This window comes from Cherax quadricarinatus, chromosome 5, assembly GCF_038502225.1.
Source record: "Cherax quadricarinatus isolate ZL_2023a chromosome 5, ASM3850222v1, whole genome shotgun sequence".
In the NCBI taxonomy this organism is placed as follows: domain Eukaryota; kingdom Metazoa; phylum Arthropoda; class Malacostraca; order Decapoda; family Parastacidae; genus Cherax; species Cherax quadricarinatus.
In genome coordinates this window covers 13,664,772-13,683,079 of record NC_091296.1, presented here as the reverse complement: position 1 = coordinate 13,683,079, position 18,308 = coordinate 13,664,772, and the positions used below count along the sequence as shown (strand labels likewise).

At 39.5% G+C, this 18,308-nt stretch overlaps 1 protein-coding gene across 5 annotated transcripts in view; it reads left to right on the top strand.

The window, feature by feature from the left end:
• Window positions 1-18,308, top strand: part of LOC128684864 (uncharacterized) — a 38,489-nt gene that overhangs the window by 14,987 nt on the left and 5,194 nt on the right. For all 5 annotated transcript variants that reach the window (XM_053771176.2, XM_053771175.2, XM_053771177.2 and 2 more), the window contains 4 exons: window positions 1,619-1,742; window positions 5,085-5,164; window positions 6,554-6,648; window positions 9,412-9,492. In XM_053771176.2, coding sequence (XP_053627151.1) covers window positions 1,619-1,742; window positions 5,085-5,164; window positions 6,554-6,648; window positions 9,412-9,492 — 380 coding nt within the window. The remainder of the gene's footprint in view (window positions 1-1,618; window positions 1,743-5,084; window positions 5,165-6,553; window positions 6,649-9,411; window positions 9,493-18,308) is intronic.

Genomic DNA, 18,308 nt, shown 5'->3' with positions numbered 1-18,308 from the left:
TGGGTACCCGCCCATGTTGGAATCTGGGGCAATGAAGTGGCAGATTGGGCGGCCTCCCTCGCGCACACACTTCCTACTATTACCCCTCTTGCCCTGGGCCACAGTGATTTCACAAGGGCTGTTTGGAAGGGAATCCATCATCAGTGGCAAGAGGGCCTTGCACACTCCCTCTCTTCTTCGGCGTTGGGCTCTGTCCGAACTTTTAATGGCCCCTGCCCTTGGGCTCGCCATCCCAACCACTCGGTGGACGTTGCACTGACTCGCCTTCGAGTCGGACACTCGCTATTGGCAGCTCATCTGTACCGCCTTCGGATGACAAACTCTCTGTACTGCCCGTGGTGTCCCTCACAGCCTGGGATGGTTGAACACTTCCTGCTGTGGTGCCCACATTATCACTGCATGGACTACTCTCCATGCGGCCTTGCGCACGCTTGGGGTGAACACTTTCACTCTACCTATCCTCTTCAACGGGGAGGGGTTTCGCCCTCTGGACTGTCAGGAGATATTGGCCTGTACCTGCTCCTTCCGGCTGGCTTCAGGGCGTATCAGAGACATATGATACATAGTTATTAGTCAAGACATTCTTCCACTTTGGTCGATGTCTCCTCTCCTAGCACTGGACAGCCGGGCTCAATACGGCGTATGCTGTCAGTGGCCCTGAAACCCAACAGAAGAAGAAGAAGAAGAATCCTTCAGCCTCTACGTACTCCTTGAATTCATGCATGAATTCTTCAGCCATACATTTGTCTGAACTTGCAGCCTTGCCATGCCTTACAACACTATGTGTGCACCTACACTTCTTAAATCTGTCAATCCAGCCTTTGCTGGCCTTAAATTCACTAACAGCAGCACTCGTTCCGGGCATTTTATTTACAAGATCTGCATGCAACTGCCTTGCCTTTTTCACAAATGATTGACTCCACAGCACTATCTCCCGCTAACTGTTTATCGTTGATCCACACCAACAATAACTTCTCCACATCTTTGATTATTGGTAATCTTTGTTTCGTTAACATATTTATCCCTTTCGCAACATTAGTTTCCTTGATTTCTACTTTCTTTGTCAGGATGGAAGTGATTGTTGATTTCGACTTCCCATACATCCTGGCAAGCTGGAGCACATGTACACCACTTTTGTACTTTGCTACAATTTCTTTCTTGAATTCTATTGTGTTTCTCACTTTCTTTACCAGAGGGCTGGCACTAGGAACTTTCTTTGGGCCCATGGTGGCTTATTTTGCAGTCGCACTCAATAAACAACCACAAAAAACAATGGATTGTAACGAAATATTTGGATGAATGTGTGGAGTGTTGCTCACTCACCTAGAGACACAGCCAGACTGACTCACACACGCGGCAGAATGGCAGGCGGATGCGTCCAATACGGCCAATTTCCGAGTTGCTGGCCGAAATCCAGGATAGAATTTCGGCCAAAAAAGTGGTTGAAATCTGATTTGGCCAATATCCAGGGGTTCACTGTAGTGCATTTTAAGCTTGAGCTCTTTGTATTAGATGCAGGAAGACTACTTTTGTTCATCTCCTTCATTGCCTTAATTTTTCCAAGAAGCATTTTCTTCCTCAAAAAAAAAATTATTAACTAATATATTGCTTTTCACAGAGACCACATCGGCATACATGACTGAAGAGGGAAACCTGTTGCTGAAATTTGTGCGACCATCTTTTAACACAGTTTTTTCAACGCTTTTGATAACACTCTCAACAAGTGATGAGAACACGTACAGGCAAGTAGCTAATTCCTCAGATGCTGGCTTTGACTGAAGTTATGTGGTGAGGAAATACTTTGAGTGAATAAGATTCTAAATCAAAACGCAGTTACATTATGTATTAATTAAAATATATTCTTTTTGTTGATAGTCATCTTAGTGATGTTCATCCTAAACAGTGGTATGTATTTTGTTTTTCAAAGTTTTTTGGATGAAAAATAATATTGATCATTCAGATGATATGGATTGGCTTCAACTACCACTATAACAAAGTAATCATAATGGTGCAATGAGTGTTGCGTGAATGCATGTGCTGTTCAGATACAGCCCTTTCTAATACAGTAATGCTTTTTTTTGTATAGGTGCAAGATATATAAATTTTCCTTTCAACAAACTGGCCATATCCCACCGAGGCAGGGTGGTCCAAAAAGAAAAACGAAAGTTTCTCTTTTGAAATTTAGTGATTTATACAGGAGAAGGGGTTACTAGCCCCTTGCTCCTGGCATTTTAGTCACCTCTTATGACATGCATGGCTTATGGAGGAAGAATTCTGTTCCCTTTCCCCATGGAGAAAATATATTAATTCTTCTTACTTAATAAGTAGATGTGTTATAAATTGTGAATGTCTCCATCTATTGTTATATCAAAGATGCAAGTTACTACAGTGGTACCTCGAGTTAGGAACTTAATTTGTTCCAGAAGGCTGTTCGAGTGTCAATACTGAACAAATTTGTTCCCATAAGGAATAATGTAAATTAGATTAGTCTGTTTCAGACCCCCAAAAATACACTTACAAAAGCACTTACAAAAATACACTTGCATAATTGTTCGAGTTGGGAGCTGTTCGAAACTTGAGGTACCACTGTATTGGGAGGGAAAGGTGGGCTAGAGAAAGTACAGAAAATAAGGAGGTCAAGGAGGTGTTGGGTAAATTTAAGAATTTATTGCTGGAGTGTGAAAGAGAAATTGGTGGGTCTAGGAGGTAGGTACAAGTGAAGAGAAAAATGATTGGTGGAATGAGGAGATAAAGGGGCAGATAAGAACAAAATAACACACGAGAGATTTTTGCAAAATAAAAGTGATAGACTTTTGAATTCTATAACAAAAAGGAGACTAGAGACATGGGAGATGTCATATTTGAGAGAAAGATGTAACATGAATATCACAGAGAATTCCGAGTGCAGAAATTAAAAGGTAATGTGGTGTCACTAAGGATATAATTCAGAGGTGTGAGGAGGAGCTATTAAGGTGATTTAGCCATGTAGAGAGGAATAGGAAGATGAAGAGGGTGTATAAATCTGGGGTGGAAGGTCAGAGGAAAAGGGAATGTCCCGGGAATGGTTGGTGGGAGGGGGTAAAGGAGGAGGCTTTGAGTTTTAGGGACTTGAACATCCAGCAGACTGGTGTAATTGTATGAGATATATGGTCACATCCAAACTGCTTAGTTTCTTGTTGTGACTTCTTTGGATGTGACTTCCCTCTTCACAAAAGTACCTACCAAAAAAAGCCATTGAGGTTCTACGACGTAAAGTCAACCAGGACCTTAATCTTCCTTTACCTCCCGGAGATTTTGACTTGATTGAACTCTGTGTTAATTTCAACTGTTTTTCTTTCAATAACAAGCTCTACAAACAAACCTATGGCATGGGAATGGGATCCCCAATAAGTGCCGTCCTAGCCAACTTATACATGGAACACCTAGAGTCCGAACACTTCGCCAACATCATCCCTTCAAGCGTCACTTGGTTACGTTACGTGGACGATGTCCTCGTAATAACTCCAAAACGTTTTGATGTACGGGATCTTCAGGCAAGGCTCAACGCAGTTGAACCAGCGATTCAGTTTACACTAGAAGAAGAGTCCAATGACAAGCTACCTTTCCTCGACGTCCTCATTCACAAAGTAGACAACAACCTAAGATTTCAAGTTCATCGGAAACCCACCAATAAAAATGATCTCACACACTTCTATTCCAGTCAAGATACCAAGACCAAAAGAGGCATCATCATCGGGTTTTTCCTAAGAGCATACCGAATTTGTAGTCCTGAGTTTCTTGACGAGGAATGCACTTACATCCACCAAACATTCACTGAGTTACAATTTCCTTCTTTTTTCATCAAAGACTGCAAGAAAAGAGCTCTTCAGATCATCAATTCTCCACGCATCAACACTGCTCCCAACAAAGTTATAATTCTTCCCAACAGCCAGGTTGCACTAAACGTCTCAAAAGTACTTTCACAAGCTAACACCAGAGTCGCCATCGCTTCTACCACTTCAATAAAGGATCTAACCAGGACAAAACCCAAGCACCACGAACCAGTCAATGCAGGAGTTTACACTATACCCTGTGGAGGCTGTGACAAGATCTACGTAGGTGAAACAGCAAGAAACCTCGACACCCGCCTCAATGAACACATTTACGCATATAGGAACGACAACTTAAACAACGCCTGTGTACAACACCGAAATTCCACCAATCATCTCATGAAATTCAGAGACGCCCAATTAGTGATCAAAGAAACTAATTTCCGCAGACGCAAGTGCCTTGAATCAGCACTGATCGCTGTTTCGAATACAATTAAACAAAACAACGGCAGCTTCACCATCTCCGAAGTCTTAGCAAGAATCCTCCTGAAAACAGTAAACCCTGCCATCACATAGTCTCTCCTGTTATACTACACAAAGCACATTACAGAGTGAACACTGAAAAAACCTGCCTCTTTCCAGTCTATATTTGTCCAACCTATTTTTATGTTACCCAAGTAATAGCTTTTATATCCTTTTACTCATGTACGAATTAATTGCTCTTCCATATTGTATTATTTTTGTTACTACTACTACTACTACTACCACTAGTGAACATCGAAATGGTACCTCACTAGTATTGCACCTCACTCAGAGCCTTTATATACCCTCTGTGTCCATGTATTGTTTGTAATGGCTTGATAAAGCTCCTGGAGAGCGAAACGTTGCCACAATAAATGTCACATTAGTTGCACTTGTGTCCTTTTACTTTACATATTGTCGGTAATTCTACCAACTTTATTACAACTTTTATGAAGGGATTCAGGGAAACTGGTTAGCAGAACTTGACTCCTGAATGTGGAAAGGGCAGTGGCTTCACTCTGAAGGAGGGGTAGGGATGTTGCAGTCGGGGAATAATTTGAATTGTGATGTCAGCACACTTCTGGCAAGACAGATTGAATGAACGATGACAAATGCACTTTTTTCTTTGGGTCACCCTGCCTTTGCTGGAAATGGCCATTCATAAAAAAATAGTGTTTCTTTGTTTCTTTGTGTATGAATAGTATGAGACACCATTTTTTTGAATTGAAGTTTTTAATTTGTTTTTATCTCCAGCGTATGTTACCACAACATGCCAAAAATTGTGCCAGTTGCTAAATATGAGAAAGAATATCTGAAGAATGTACATATTGCAGGTAAGCAGTTGTTTACAGTGGTCAGATATGTAGCAGATAAGCAGTGTTCTTTAATGGTTCATACACGTAGCAAGTAAAAAAAAAAATTAATTTGAATGGTTCAATCCTGTAACACAGTAGTTCCCAAACTTTTTTGTCCACTACCTAAAATTTAAAATCATGTCAACCTTGAGACCCAGATGGTCCTAGTGCCTTAAGTACTTTTAATCCTAGCAAAAGTTCCTTAGATTTATAACGTAATATTAGAGAAATCACTTGGAGAAATTTATCGGCACAGTAGCTCAGTTACTGGGCAAGAAATGCTTTTCAATGGTTAAAAAATGTTGAGCATTGTGTTAATGACTTCTTGATGACCAATAATTCTGCTGGTTTTTTTCCCAGGCAGAACTGCCTTACACAAGTCTCTAAGAGTCCTTTTACTTTTGTAACTTTGATCACGGTCAGGCAAACCTAGTGGCCCAGTCAACCAAGCTCTTACCCAAGCCTATGTAGCTTGGCTAATTGGCACATCCTGCACAAACACATTAGTTTCCTCTTACAGACCTCTAACTTTGTTCTGACAATGTTGCTTTTTTTTATATTTCCCGGTGTTATAATTGTTAATGACTTCTTGAATGACCAGTAATTCTGCTGGTGTAGAATAAATCCAGTGACAAAGAGGGGGTGCCATAAGCACAAATAGAAAAATGTGTCAGTATCTGAGGTCAGTATTTCATCCATTTACCAGCAAGTATCCCATCAAGGAATACCCACTGGTAGACCTTGATGATGGTGAAAGAATCTTGACCCAAAGAATTGGATTGAATCTGATTGCCTCCCATTTCCTTGGTGCTGTATGACCCTCTCCCCCATGATTGTAATAATAATAACACTGGCTAAAGAACAGCATTGCTAGAACAAAGTTAGAGATCTGTAAGAGGAAATTGGATGTGTTTGTGCAGGATGTGCCAAATCAGCCAGGCTATGTAGGCTTGGGTAATAGCCTGGTTGATTATTGGGCCACCAGGTCTTGCTGACCTTGAGGTAAGTTACACAAGTAAAAGAACTCATAGAGACCTGTGCAAGGCTTGGAAAAACTGTGTAAGGTAAGTTTTTGATGGAATTTCCAGCTAATTTTAGTAATTAATGTGACAAATTACAAATACAGAAAAGGTACTACATATAGAGGATCTATAGATTAATACAGTACAAGGATTAAAGTAACAAGATACAGTAATTATGAGATATCCACTATGCTCTACTGAGAGATAAAAAGAGATACTGTATTAAATTACAAACACTATCATTTTTGGTCATTCATTTGTACTCATCTTTGTTATTTACTGCATGAAGTTTCATTAAATGTGCTTGGGCTATATATAAATAAAGTAAAAGGTTTTCTTCTTGCAGCTGATAAGACTGAGAGACTGAAGAAGTTCATCACTGTCCTGTCTCAGTACACAAGAGCACTCTATGAGAGACAAGAACAAATTGTTTCAGTGGAGGTATGTTGGCACCTAAATTAACTCAATAGGCCAGCACACTTTGTAAAGCTTATAATTCCTTTTTTTCTGTTTAACTCATGCCTGCCTGATAGATCAAATTGATCATAATTACCACTTAGGTCATTGGCGTGGGACTGGATTGTGGGAGCAGTGACCTGAACACAACTACAGTGGACCCCCGCCTTACAATATTAATCCGTTCCTGAGAGCTCATCGTAAGCCGAAATTATTGTTAGCCGAATTAATTTTCCCCATAAGAAATAATGGAAATCAAATTAATCCGTTCCTGACACCCCAAAGTATGAAAAAAAAAATTTTTTACCACATGAAATATTAATTTTAATACACACGAACTGAAGAAGACATGCACAATTACTACGCTACTAAGAATAGAATACATGACACTTACCTTTATTGAAGATCTGGTGATGATTGATGGGATGGGAGGAGGGGAGAGTGTGGAAGTTATTGTTTAGAAGGGGAATCCCCTTCCATTAGGACTTGCGGTAGCAAGTCCTTTTCCGGGGTTACTTCCCTTCTTTTAATACCACTAGTACCAGCTTGAGAGTCACTGGACCTCTGTTGCACAACAAATCTGTCCATAGAGCTCTGTACCTCCCATTCCTTTAAGACTTTCCTAAAATGGGCCATAACATTGTCATTGTACAGGTTGCCAACACGGCTTGCAGTAGCTGTGTCAGGGTGATTTTCATCTGTAAAGGTTTGCAGTTCAACCCACTTTGCACACATTTCCTTAATCTCTTTTTCAATTCCATACTAATTCTCACCCTTTTTACCACAGGGATAGCACTAGAAGCTTTCTTGGGGTCCATGGTGACTTATTTTGCAGTTACAAGCACTAAAAACACTGGGATAATGTGAAATGTACCGAATGTATGCGTAGATGCGACCACACTGGCTGGCTTGTAAACACTGGCACTGAGGCCACACGTGGGACACGTCCCGGACAAATCACGTAAGGCGAGGTTTTTATCGTGATGAGAGGCAAAATTTTTGCATTCAAATGCTTCGTATGGCAGATTTAACGTAACACGATGTGTTCGTAAGGCGGGGGTCCACTGTATAGGTACTTTTCAGGTTACCAGTTAAAAATAACAAAAATATGCAGAGGATAGAAAACAACAAGCGACTAACATGCCGGGAGCAAGGGGCTAGTAACCCCTTCTCCTGTATACATTACTAAAGTTAAAAAGAGAAACTTTTGGTTTTTCTTTTTGGGTCACCCTGACTTGGTGGGATATAGCTAGTTTGTTGAAAGAAGAAGTAAACAATGAAGTTTTATGGCATTTTTTATTTAAAACTTGTGGCTTAGCGCTTCTTTTTTATAATAATAATAATAATAATTTATTTAAAACTGTCTACAGGTCATTTGTAAGAATCATTTGAATTGTGATACCAATACGCTCATTTGGCAAGAATGCTGTTAGATGAGTGACTGTGACTTTTTTTTTCCTTTTATCCTATTTTGGTGGGAAAGGGTTACACCATCCCTGTCAGGGAGTGCAATTTCCACCATCCTTGGAGAGTGTCTGGCATTTGCTGGATTTTGCAACTGAACTGTTTAGCTGTTGATACAGTGGTACCCAGGATTTCATCAGTAATTCGTTCCAGAAGGCTGTTCGAGTGCCGTTACCGAATGAATTTGTTCCCATAAGGACGAATGTAAATTAGATTAGTCTGTTACAGACCCCCCAAAAATACACTTAAATAAGCATTTACAAAAATACACTTACATAATTGTTCGAGTTGGGAGCTGTACGAAATCCGGGGCACCACTGTATTATTAATTTAAAAAATGACTATTTTCTATCAAGATTAAGTGACGCTTAAGACAGAAACTCTTTTACCATCACCTATTCTCTTGCTGTCTTTTTTTTTTTTCTAGAAATGCATTTACATCACAATTCCAATGATCCTCTGTACTGTAATCTCCCCATCCATCTTTCAGAGTGTAGGCACTGTACTTCCCACCTCTAGAAATCAACTGTGGCTAACCATTTTCCCTAAATCAATTTTGACTGTTACCTTGTTCACACAGTACCAGCAATGTTTGGGGGAGTCTTTTAACATTGCTGATTTAATAGAGTTTTTAACTGATGTAGTTTATTTTAACTTGGTGTTTCAGTAATTATTTGTTTTGTGTGTCTTGCTCTCATTAGTAATTTTTTAAATTTTGTTACTTAATTTTAACATGGATGATTCTTAAGTATTCTATACATTTTTTTATTGCCAAAAGCACAGAAGTAATCTACTAGGTCAAAGTGCTCATCAAATCTCAAACCTTCATTACTACATTATAATTATTTTAATCATGGGGAGAACTAAACCTGTAGGGACTTCTTTACTACAGTGCACCAGCACGTCCATATCCTCCCTTACCCTACAAAAAACAGTCTTCTTTCTCTCCAATCTAACATGCTGTCAGATTCATGCTGGATTCTTTCTAGTTGACCAAACCATATTGCTGTAATTTTATTAGCAATAATAATAATAATTGTGTTGCAGTACATTATCCCACTCTTTTAAGTTTTATTTATATGATCCATCCCCATCTAGATGGAAAGGAGCTAGGAATGAGATTTTTGACGATGTTGCATCTCGGTGAACCAACTAAGCTGCGTTATTGCTTTTGACAAGACGGTGATTGAAATTAACGATGGTAAATGTGTATAATTTTTTTGGGTGGTGGGGAGGTCACCCTACCTTGATGTGTATAAAAAAATACATTGTTTCTCTCAACAGAAACTGGAAAACACCTTGAATATGCATGTGCACTACAACAGTGGATGTACGTTTCTGACCACCTTAGTGGATGTACAAGAGGTTAGTCATGTCTGTTTGGTCATAAAACGTCTTAATGTTCCTCTAGTTTGCTTCTTTCAAAATCTTGTTCCTTTCAGTGAGATGCCTTGATACCAATAAAAAGCTGTTGATCCAAAGAATTAATGCTGTGATCCTCTTTGGTTTTATCATTTTCTCATGATAATAATATGTCAGTTTTTCAAGTCAGTGCTTACACTAATCTTGACAGCATAGTCTTTTTCAGATAAACAGCTGTATGGCTTATATGGGTTTAATGTTTGTTTTTATAAGAATACTAAGAATAACTATAGTAATAATAATATATTAACATCAGTACAGTCAAACCACAGCACGGGTGGGGATTGAACTTGAGGTGAGTGAGTAGTAAAACTCCAGATCGACACATCAACATCATCAGTTCAGTCAATGAGTTTACCATAAATTAGTTTAACAACAAAAGATAAATTTAGGAATAAACTCATGCTTAACACAAAATTCTGAAATAACTTAGAAAATATACTACAGTAATAGCTTTTATATACAAATTTTATAGGTCATGTAAGATTAGCTCTTTGAAAACAGGCTTGCCCTGATTCCAAAGGATTCTTGCAAGAGGAAAAAGAAAAAACATAATCAATTAAGTTACAAAACAGAAAGCTCCTTTCAAGGAAGCCTTGATGCTGGAGAAGGTCTCTTGATCCAACAAATTGGAGCTACCTCTAATCAAACCTTAATTATTCCAATTTCCCAGGTGTTGTGTAAGCCTTATAATAATAATAATTATAATTATAATTAATGAAGACATTAATAATGATATAATGATAAGAGAAAGAAGGCAAAATATAGAAAATAAAATCTGATATAAGATTATTTAACAGAAACAAGAGGTATTTTTAAACAATGCTTGCACTTTAAAGGAGGGATTTGGGATATTGGCAGTTTGGAGGGACATCTAAACTGTTGTATCTGAGCATCTCTGCAAAGATAGTGATTATGTGTGAGGGATGGTGAAAGTGTTGAATGACGATGAAAGTTTTTTCTTTTTTGGGGGGATTTTCTTTCTTTTTGGGTCACCCCTGCCTCAGTGAGAAATGGCTGACGTGTTAAGAAACAAATACAGTGGACTCCCAGCATACGTTGGCATCACATTACGTTAAATCCGGCATACGATATATTTTAACAAAAAATTTTGCCTCGCCTCACGCGTGGCCTCAGCACCAGTGTTCACAAGCCAGCCAGTGTGGTCGCATCTACGCATACATTCGGTACATTTCACATTATCCCAGTGTTTTTAGTGCTTGTAACTACAAAATAAGTCACTGTGGACCCCAAGAAAGCTTCTAGTGTCATCCCTGTGGTAAAAAGGGTGAGAATTAGTATGGAATTTAAAAAAAAGATTAAGGAAATGTGTGCAAAGTGGCTTGAAGTGCAAACCTTTATAGATGAAAATCACCCTCACACAGCTGTTGCAAGCCATGCTGGTGACTATTACAATGACAATGTTGTGAACCACTTTAGACAAATCATAAAGGAACGAGAGGTGCAGAGTTCTATGGACAGATATGTTGTGCGACAGAGGTCCAGTGACTCAAGCTGGTCCTAGTGGCGTTAAAAGAAGAAGGGAAGTAACCCCAGAAAACGACTTGATACCTCAAGTCCTAATGGAAATGGATTCCCCTTCTAAACAATAACTTCCACACTCTCCCCTCCTTCCATCCCATCAATCATCACCAGATCTTCATTAAAGGTAAGTGTCATGTATTCTACTGTTAGTAGAGTACTACTAACTGTACATGTCTTCTTCAGTTTGTGTGCATTAAACTTATTATTTCATGTGGTAAAACTTTTTTTTTCATACTTTTGGGTGTCTTGCACGGATTAATTTGATTTCCATTATTTCTTATGGGGAAAATTAATTCGCCTTACGATAATTTTGGCATACGATGAGCTCTTAGGAACGGATTAATATCGTATGCCGGGGGTCCACTGGATACAGAAAATTCTACAACATAGTGCATGTGAAAATTAAATAATTTGTTCTCATTAAAACAAATTATAATCCATGAATATAAGTATGATTATAAACAGAGGAAAAATAAAAGAAAATCAAAGAAAGTATTGGAAAACTATTACCCATAAAGGTCACCTGATGCTGACAAGACTCTCTTCCAAGGAATTGGAGCTATCCTTTCATTGGATAGAACCTAAATGTCTTGTATACCCAGGCTCTATGACCCATATGGGTTAAGTATTCTCCCCATTAATATAATAGTAATCGAAAGAGAAGTTGCATAGGTTATTGGATGAGTTTTGTAGTGTATGTAAAAGAAGAAAATTAAAAGTGAATATAGGAAACAGTAAGGTGATGAGGATAACAAAAAAAATTAGGTAACAAAAGATTGGATATCAGACTGGAGGGAGAGAGTATGGAGGAGGTGAATGTATTCAGATATTTAGGAGTGGACATTTCAGCAGATGGGTCTATGAAAGATGAGGTGAATCATAGAATTGATGAGTGGAAAAAGGTGAGTGGTGCATTAAGGAGTCTGTGGAGACAAAGAACTTTGTCCATGGAAACACAGAAGGGAATGTATGAGAGTACAGTGGTATCCCGAGTTTTGAACTTATTACATTCCAGAATGCTGTTCATGTGTCAGTACCGAACAAATTTGTTCCCATAAGGAATAATATAAATTAGATTAGGCCGTTTAAGACCCCCACTTACATAATTGTTCGAGTTTGAAGCAGTTCAAAACTCAGGGTACCACTGTATACAGTGGACCCTCGACATTCGATACTAATCTGTTCCTGAGAGCTATCGAATGTCGAAAATATCGAAAATTTAATTAATTTTCCCCATAAGAAATAATGGAAATCAAATTAATCCGTGCAAGACACGCAAAAGTATGAAAAAAAAATTTACCACATGAAATATTAAGTTTAATGCAATAGAATAATTACAGTAACAATAATAACAATAGATTAATAACAATAGAATAATTGACACTTACCTTTAATAAAGATCTGGTGATGATTTATGGGATGGGAAGAGGGGAGAGTGTGGATGGTGTTAGTGTTTAGAAGGGGAATCCCCTTCCATTAGGACTTGAACTGGCAGCCTCACCATGCCTTACCACACTGTGTATGCCACTATGGTTCTTAAATCTTTCAAACCAACCTTTGTTGGCCTTAAATTCACTCACATCACCACTAGTTACAGGCAATTTCTTTACCAAATCATCACGCACTCTGACACACACACTCCACTTTCGTACTTTGCAATTACGTATCTCTTTCTTCATTCAATAGTCATTAGCACCTTTTTTCTCGAAGGGTTGGCACTAGAAGCTTTCTTGGGGCCCATGGTTACTTATTTTGCAGAAACAAGCACCAAATATGGATAATATGGAATGTACCGAATGTATCCTTAGATGCACACACACTGGCTGACTTGTAAACACTGGCACACACGGTGCAGTTCAGGCCACACATAGACACGTCTCGTACAAATCGTATCGAATGTCGGGTTTTCCATTGAATGTTGAGGCGAAATTTTTGCATTAAAATGCATCGAATGTCGGATTTATCGAATGTCGATGCCATCGAATGTCGGATTTATCGAATGTCGATGCCATCGAATGTCGGGGATCCACTGTAGTTATAATAAATGTTCTTATATGGGTGTTAAGCATGGGTGGTGACAACAGTGCATTAGTGTTCGCAATAAAGCTAACAGAATTCTTGGCTTCATATCTAGAAGTATAAATAATAGAAGTCCTCAGGTTGTTCTTCAACTCTATATATCCTTGGTTAGGCCTCATTTAGACTATGCTGCTCAGTTCTGGTCACCGTATTACAGAATGGATATGAATGCTCTGGAAAACGTACAGAGGAGGATGACAAAGATGATCCCATGTATCAGAAATCTTCCCTATGAGGATAGACTGAAGGCCCTGAATCTGCACTCTTTCGAAAGGCGTAGAATTAGGGGGGATATGATCGAGGTGTATAAATGGAAAACAGGAATAAATAAAGGGGGTGTAAATAGCATGCTGAAAATCTCCAGCCAAGACAGGACTCGCAGCAGTGGTTTCAAGTTGGAAAAAATTCAGATTCAGAAAGGATATAGGAAAGCACTGGTTTGGTAATAGAGTTGTGGATGAGTGGAACAAACTCCCAAGTACAGTTATTAAGGCTAAAACATTGTGTAGTTTTAAAAATAGGTTAGATAAATACATGAGTGGGTGTGGGTGGGTGTGAGTTGGACCTGACTAGCTTGTGCTGCTGGGTCTGGTGCAGTGCTCCATCCTTGAGTGGAGATGATCAGACTGGGTGGGTCATTGGGCTAATCCAGAGGGGGGGGTCATTGGTCTAATCTGGGGGGGGACATGGACCTGCTCTGCATGGGTCAGTAGGCCTGTTGCAGTGTTCCTTCTTTCTTATGTTCTTATGTTACAACAAGGAGAAAGCTGGAGGCAGTGGAGATGTCATGCCTGAGGGCAATGTGTGGTGTGAATATAATGCAGAGAATTTGTAGTTTGGAAGTTAGGAGGAGGTGGGGGATTACCAAAACTATTATTCAGAGGGCTGAGGAGGGGTTGTTGAGGTGGTTCGGGCATGTAGAGAGGGAGGAACACAATAGAATGACTTCGAGTGTATAAATCTGTAGTGGAGGAAAGGTGGTTTAGGGGTCGGCCTAGGAAAGGTTGGAGGGAGGGAGTAAAGGAGATTTTGTGTGAGAGGGGCTTGGACTTCCAGCAAGTATGCATGAGCATATTAGATAGGAGCGAATGGAGGCAAATGGTTTTTAGGACTTGACATGCTGTTGGAGTGTGAGCAGGGTAACATTTATGAAGGAATTCAGGGAAACCTGCAGGCCGAACTTGAGTCCTGGAGATGGGAAGTACAGTGCCTGCACTCTGAAGAAGGGGTGTTAATGTTGCAGTTTTATAACTGTAGTGTAAGTGCACCTCTGGCAAGACAGTGATGGAGTGAATGATGGTGAAAGTTTTTCTATTTCGGGCCACCCTGCCTCGGTGAGATATGGCCAGTTTGTTGAAAGAAAGAAGAAGAATATATTGGAAAGCTTTGAAAAAGAAAGGTCTTGAATCAATACAGAAAATGCCCCAGTCCAGAGGCTGCCAGAGATTTAAACATGCCAGAAATAAATACAGTTGAACCTCGACTTACGAGTTTAATCTGTTCCGTGACCTAACTCGTAACTCAGTTTGCCCGTACAGTGGTCCCTCTATAATCGTCCGGCCTGAAAGTCGTCCATTTCGGAAATAGTTGTGTTATTTCATCTAAACATTGGCTCGCAAATGGTCCGTTAACTCTCTAATCGTCTTTCATCCTGGACGCATACTCACGGCTCTGAGTGCGTCGGCCTCCCTTCCCAGCCAGTGTGCCATTGTTTACCAGTGAGCGACGGTCCCCTCACGTGTTCATACGAAATATTTCATAATCCATTCATTTTAGTGCTTGCAAGCTACCATGGCTCCAAAGAAAGCTCCTAGTGCCAAGCCTTTGGTAAAGAAGGTGAGAAATATGAATGAATTTAAGAAAAACATCATTGAACAATATGAAAGTGGCGTACATGTGGGCGAACTGGCTAGGATGTATAACAAATCCCGTACAACCATATCTTCCATCATAGCCAAGAAAAAGGAAATCAAGGAAACTGTTGTTGCAAAGGGGGTAAATATGCTGACAAAAATGAGATCACTAATACTCGAAGATATTGAGAAGTTATTATTGGTGTGGATAAACAAGAAACAATTAGCAGGAGATAGTCTTATGGCGTCGATTATTTGTGAAAAGGCTAGGCAGTTGCATGACGATTTGGTAAAGAAATTGCCTGCAACTAGTGGTGATGTGAGTGAATTTAAGGCCAGCAAAGGCTGATTTGAGAGATTTAAGAAGCATACTGGCATATACAGTGTGATAAGGCATGGTGAGGCTGCCAGTTCGGACCAAAAAGCGGCTGAAAAATATGTGCAGGAATTCAAGGAGTACGTACATAGAGGCTGAAGGACTGAAACCTGAACAAGTGTTCAGTTGTGACGAAACAGGCCTCTTTTGGAAGAAAATGCCAAAGAGGACCTACATTACTCAGGAAGAAATGGCACTGCCAGGACACAAGCCTATGAAAGACAGGCTGACGCTAATGTTCTGTGCTAATGCTAGTGGAGATTTCAAAGTGAAGCCATTACTAGTGTACCATTCTGAAAATCTCAGAGTGTTCAAGAAAAACAATGTTATGAAGAGTAAATTGTGTGTGTTTTGGAGATCTAATAGTAAGGCATGGGTCACAAGAGAAATTTTCGCCAAGTGGTTCAATGAAGTGTTTGGCCCTAGTGTGAAGAATTACCTCCTGGAAAAGAAATTGGATCTCAAGTGCCTCCTAGTAATGGACAATGCACCTGCTCATCCTCCAAACTTGGATGACCTAATTCTGAAGGAGTTTGGGTTCATCACAGTAAAGTTCTTGCCCCCGAATACCACTCCTCTCCTCCAGCCCATGGACCAGCAGGTCATTTCAAACTTTAAAAAACTCTACACCAAAGCAATGTTTGAAAGGTGCTTTAATGTGACCTCAGACACTCACTTGACCCTAAGAGATTTTTGGAAAGAACACTTCAGTATTCTCCATTGCATAAGCCTTATAGGTAAGGCTTGGGAGGGAGTGACTACCAGGACTTTGAACTCTGCTTGAAGAAACTTGTGGCCAGATTGTGTCGACAGGAGGGATTTTGAAGGGTTTGAGGCGGCCCCTGATGAGCCTATGTCAGTTGTGAACTCTATTGTGGCACTGGGGAGTTCCATGGGGTTGGATGTGAGTTTGGAGGATGTGGAAGAGTTGGTGGAGGACCACAACAAAGAGCTAACCACTGAGGAAATGCAAGAGCTTCAGCAGGAAGAGCAGCAGATCACATCTCAGAATCTTGCTGCAGAGGAGGAGGAAGAGAGATGGAAGAAGGTGCCTTCTTCAGAAATTAAGGAGATTTTTGAAATGTGGGGTAGGATGGAAAGATTTATGGAGAAACATCACCCTGAGAAGGATGTTGCAAGCCATATCGGCAACTTGTACAGTGGCAGAGTCTTGGCCCATTTTAGGGAAGTTTTAAAGAGACGCCAGAAACAGAGCTCTCTGGACAGTTTTTTTGCGAGACAGGACTCCAGTGATTCTCAAACTGGTCCTAGTGGCATTAACCCTTTCAGGGTCCACAGGCCCTCTCAGAGACTTGTTCTCAGGGTCCAACAAATTTAAAAAAAAAAAATATTTTTTCTTGTGAAAAGATAGAGAATGTTTTCCCAATCATAATGACACCAAAAGTATGAAATTTGATGGAAAACTTACGGAATTATGCTTTTGCGAAGTTAGCAATCAAGACGATGTTTACGCATTGGCGATTTTGCCCACTTTGAGCCCTATTTTCAGTCAATTCCTATGTACTAGTCGACAAAAATCATAACTATTTCGCTAGAACTCCATTTTTTCTATCGAATGAGTACAAGAAACCATCAACTTACTGATTTCAACTATCCAATACAGTGGTCAGAATTTAGCAATTTTGCCAATTTCACACAAATTTCAAAAGATGCCAATTTCCAAATAGGGTCCAGAATAAACAAGACAGGCATTCTTGGCACTAAAATAATATTTCCTCTGTTTATTAGTCACGTCCCCAGGCCCCTCTTACATTTCTTTTGCTTTCCACTTTGAATTTTTATTCTCACAAAAAAAAATAAGATTTACTGTTATGCAGACTACTGCATTAGTGTAGAAATGGTATAAATAATATCGGCACACTTGTGAAAGAATATTAGACTCACCAGTTGATGTGTATTGGATGCTTAGCATGATTTGTTTACTTTTGAACTTTGGTAAAAATCGAACATTTCTGCTACCTTGAGCTCAATTTCAAGGTACTTTTCATTGTAAAACCAGTCAAAATCATCTCAATTTCTGTAATATGTCTTCCATTCTATACAATGAGACCAGGAAAACTAGAATACAACAATAAACACCATACGAAAATATAGTGCAAAATCGCTGTTTTAATCCAAAAACACGGTCGAAGTTTTTTTTTTCTCATTATGCACTGTGTGCTGCAGGCTTTTTTTTTATACTGCGTACACTGACCACATAGACCCATTCTTTCATATGTACGCCTACCAGCTTTCTCTCACTAGATTTGAAGGCGCTAGAATTTATGCGTACTAGTACGTCATGGACACTGGCGCGTAAGCCATACTGGTACGGCCGAAACCCTGAAAGGGTTAAGTAACAGAGAAGAGAAGTAACCCCAGAAAAACACTTGGTACCTGAGGTGTTGATGGAAGGGGATTCCCCTTCCAAACAGTAATTCAATCTCTCTCCTCCAGTCTTCCATACACTAAGAAGAATCGCCAATAAAGGTAAGTGTTATGCTGTTAATGTTTCATTCATCATGTCCCATTGTATTGTTTATGTACTACATCTATATTTCATGTAAAAAAAAATTTTTGTTTTAATACTTCTGGGTGTCAGGAACGGATTATAATTGTATTTACATTATTTCTTATGGGAAAAATTTATTGGAAAATCATCTATTTAGATAATAGTCCCACTTCCAGGAACGGATTAAGGACAATAATTGAGGGACCACTGTATGTCAAATCACTTTTCCTCATTTAAATTAACTGAAATACCATTAATCCGTTCCACCGGAATTCCTGCTCTTGGGAGGCAGGACAAAATACTTCAATATGATGCTAATATCAACTCTATGGCTTATTTATCTATCACAATTCATCTTTTTTTTTTTTTTAACAAGTCGGCCATCTCCCACCGA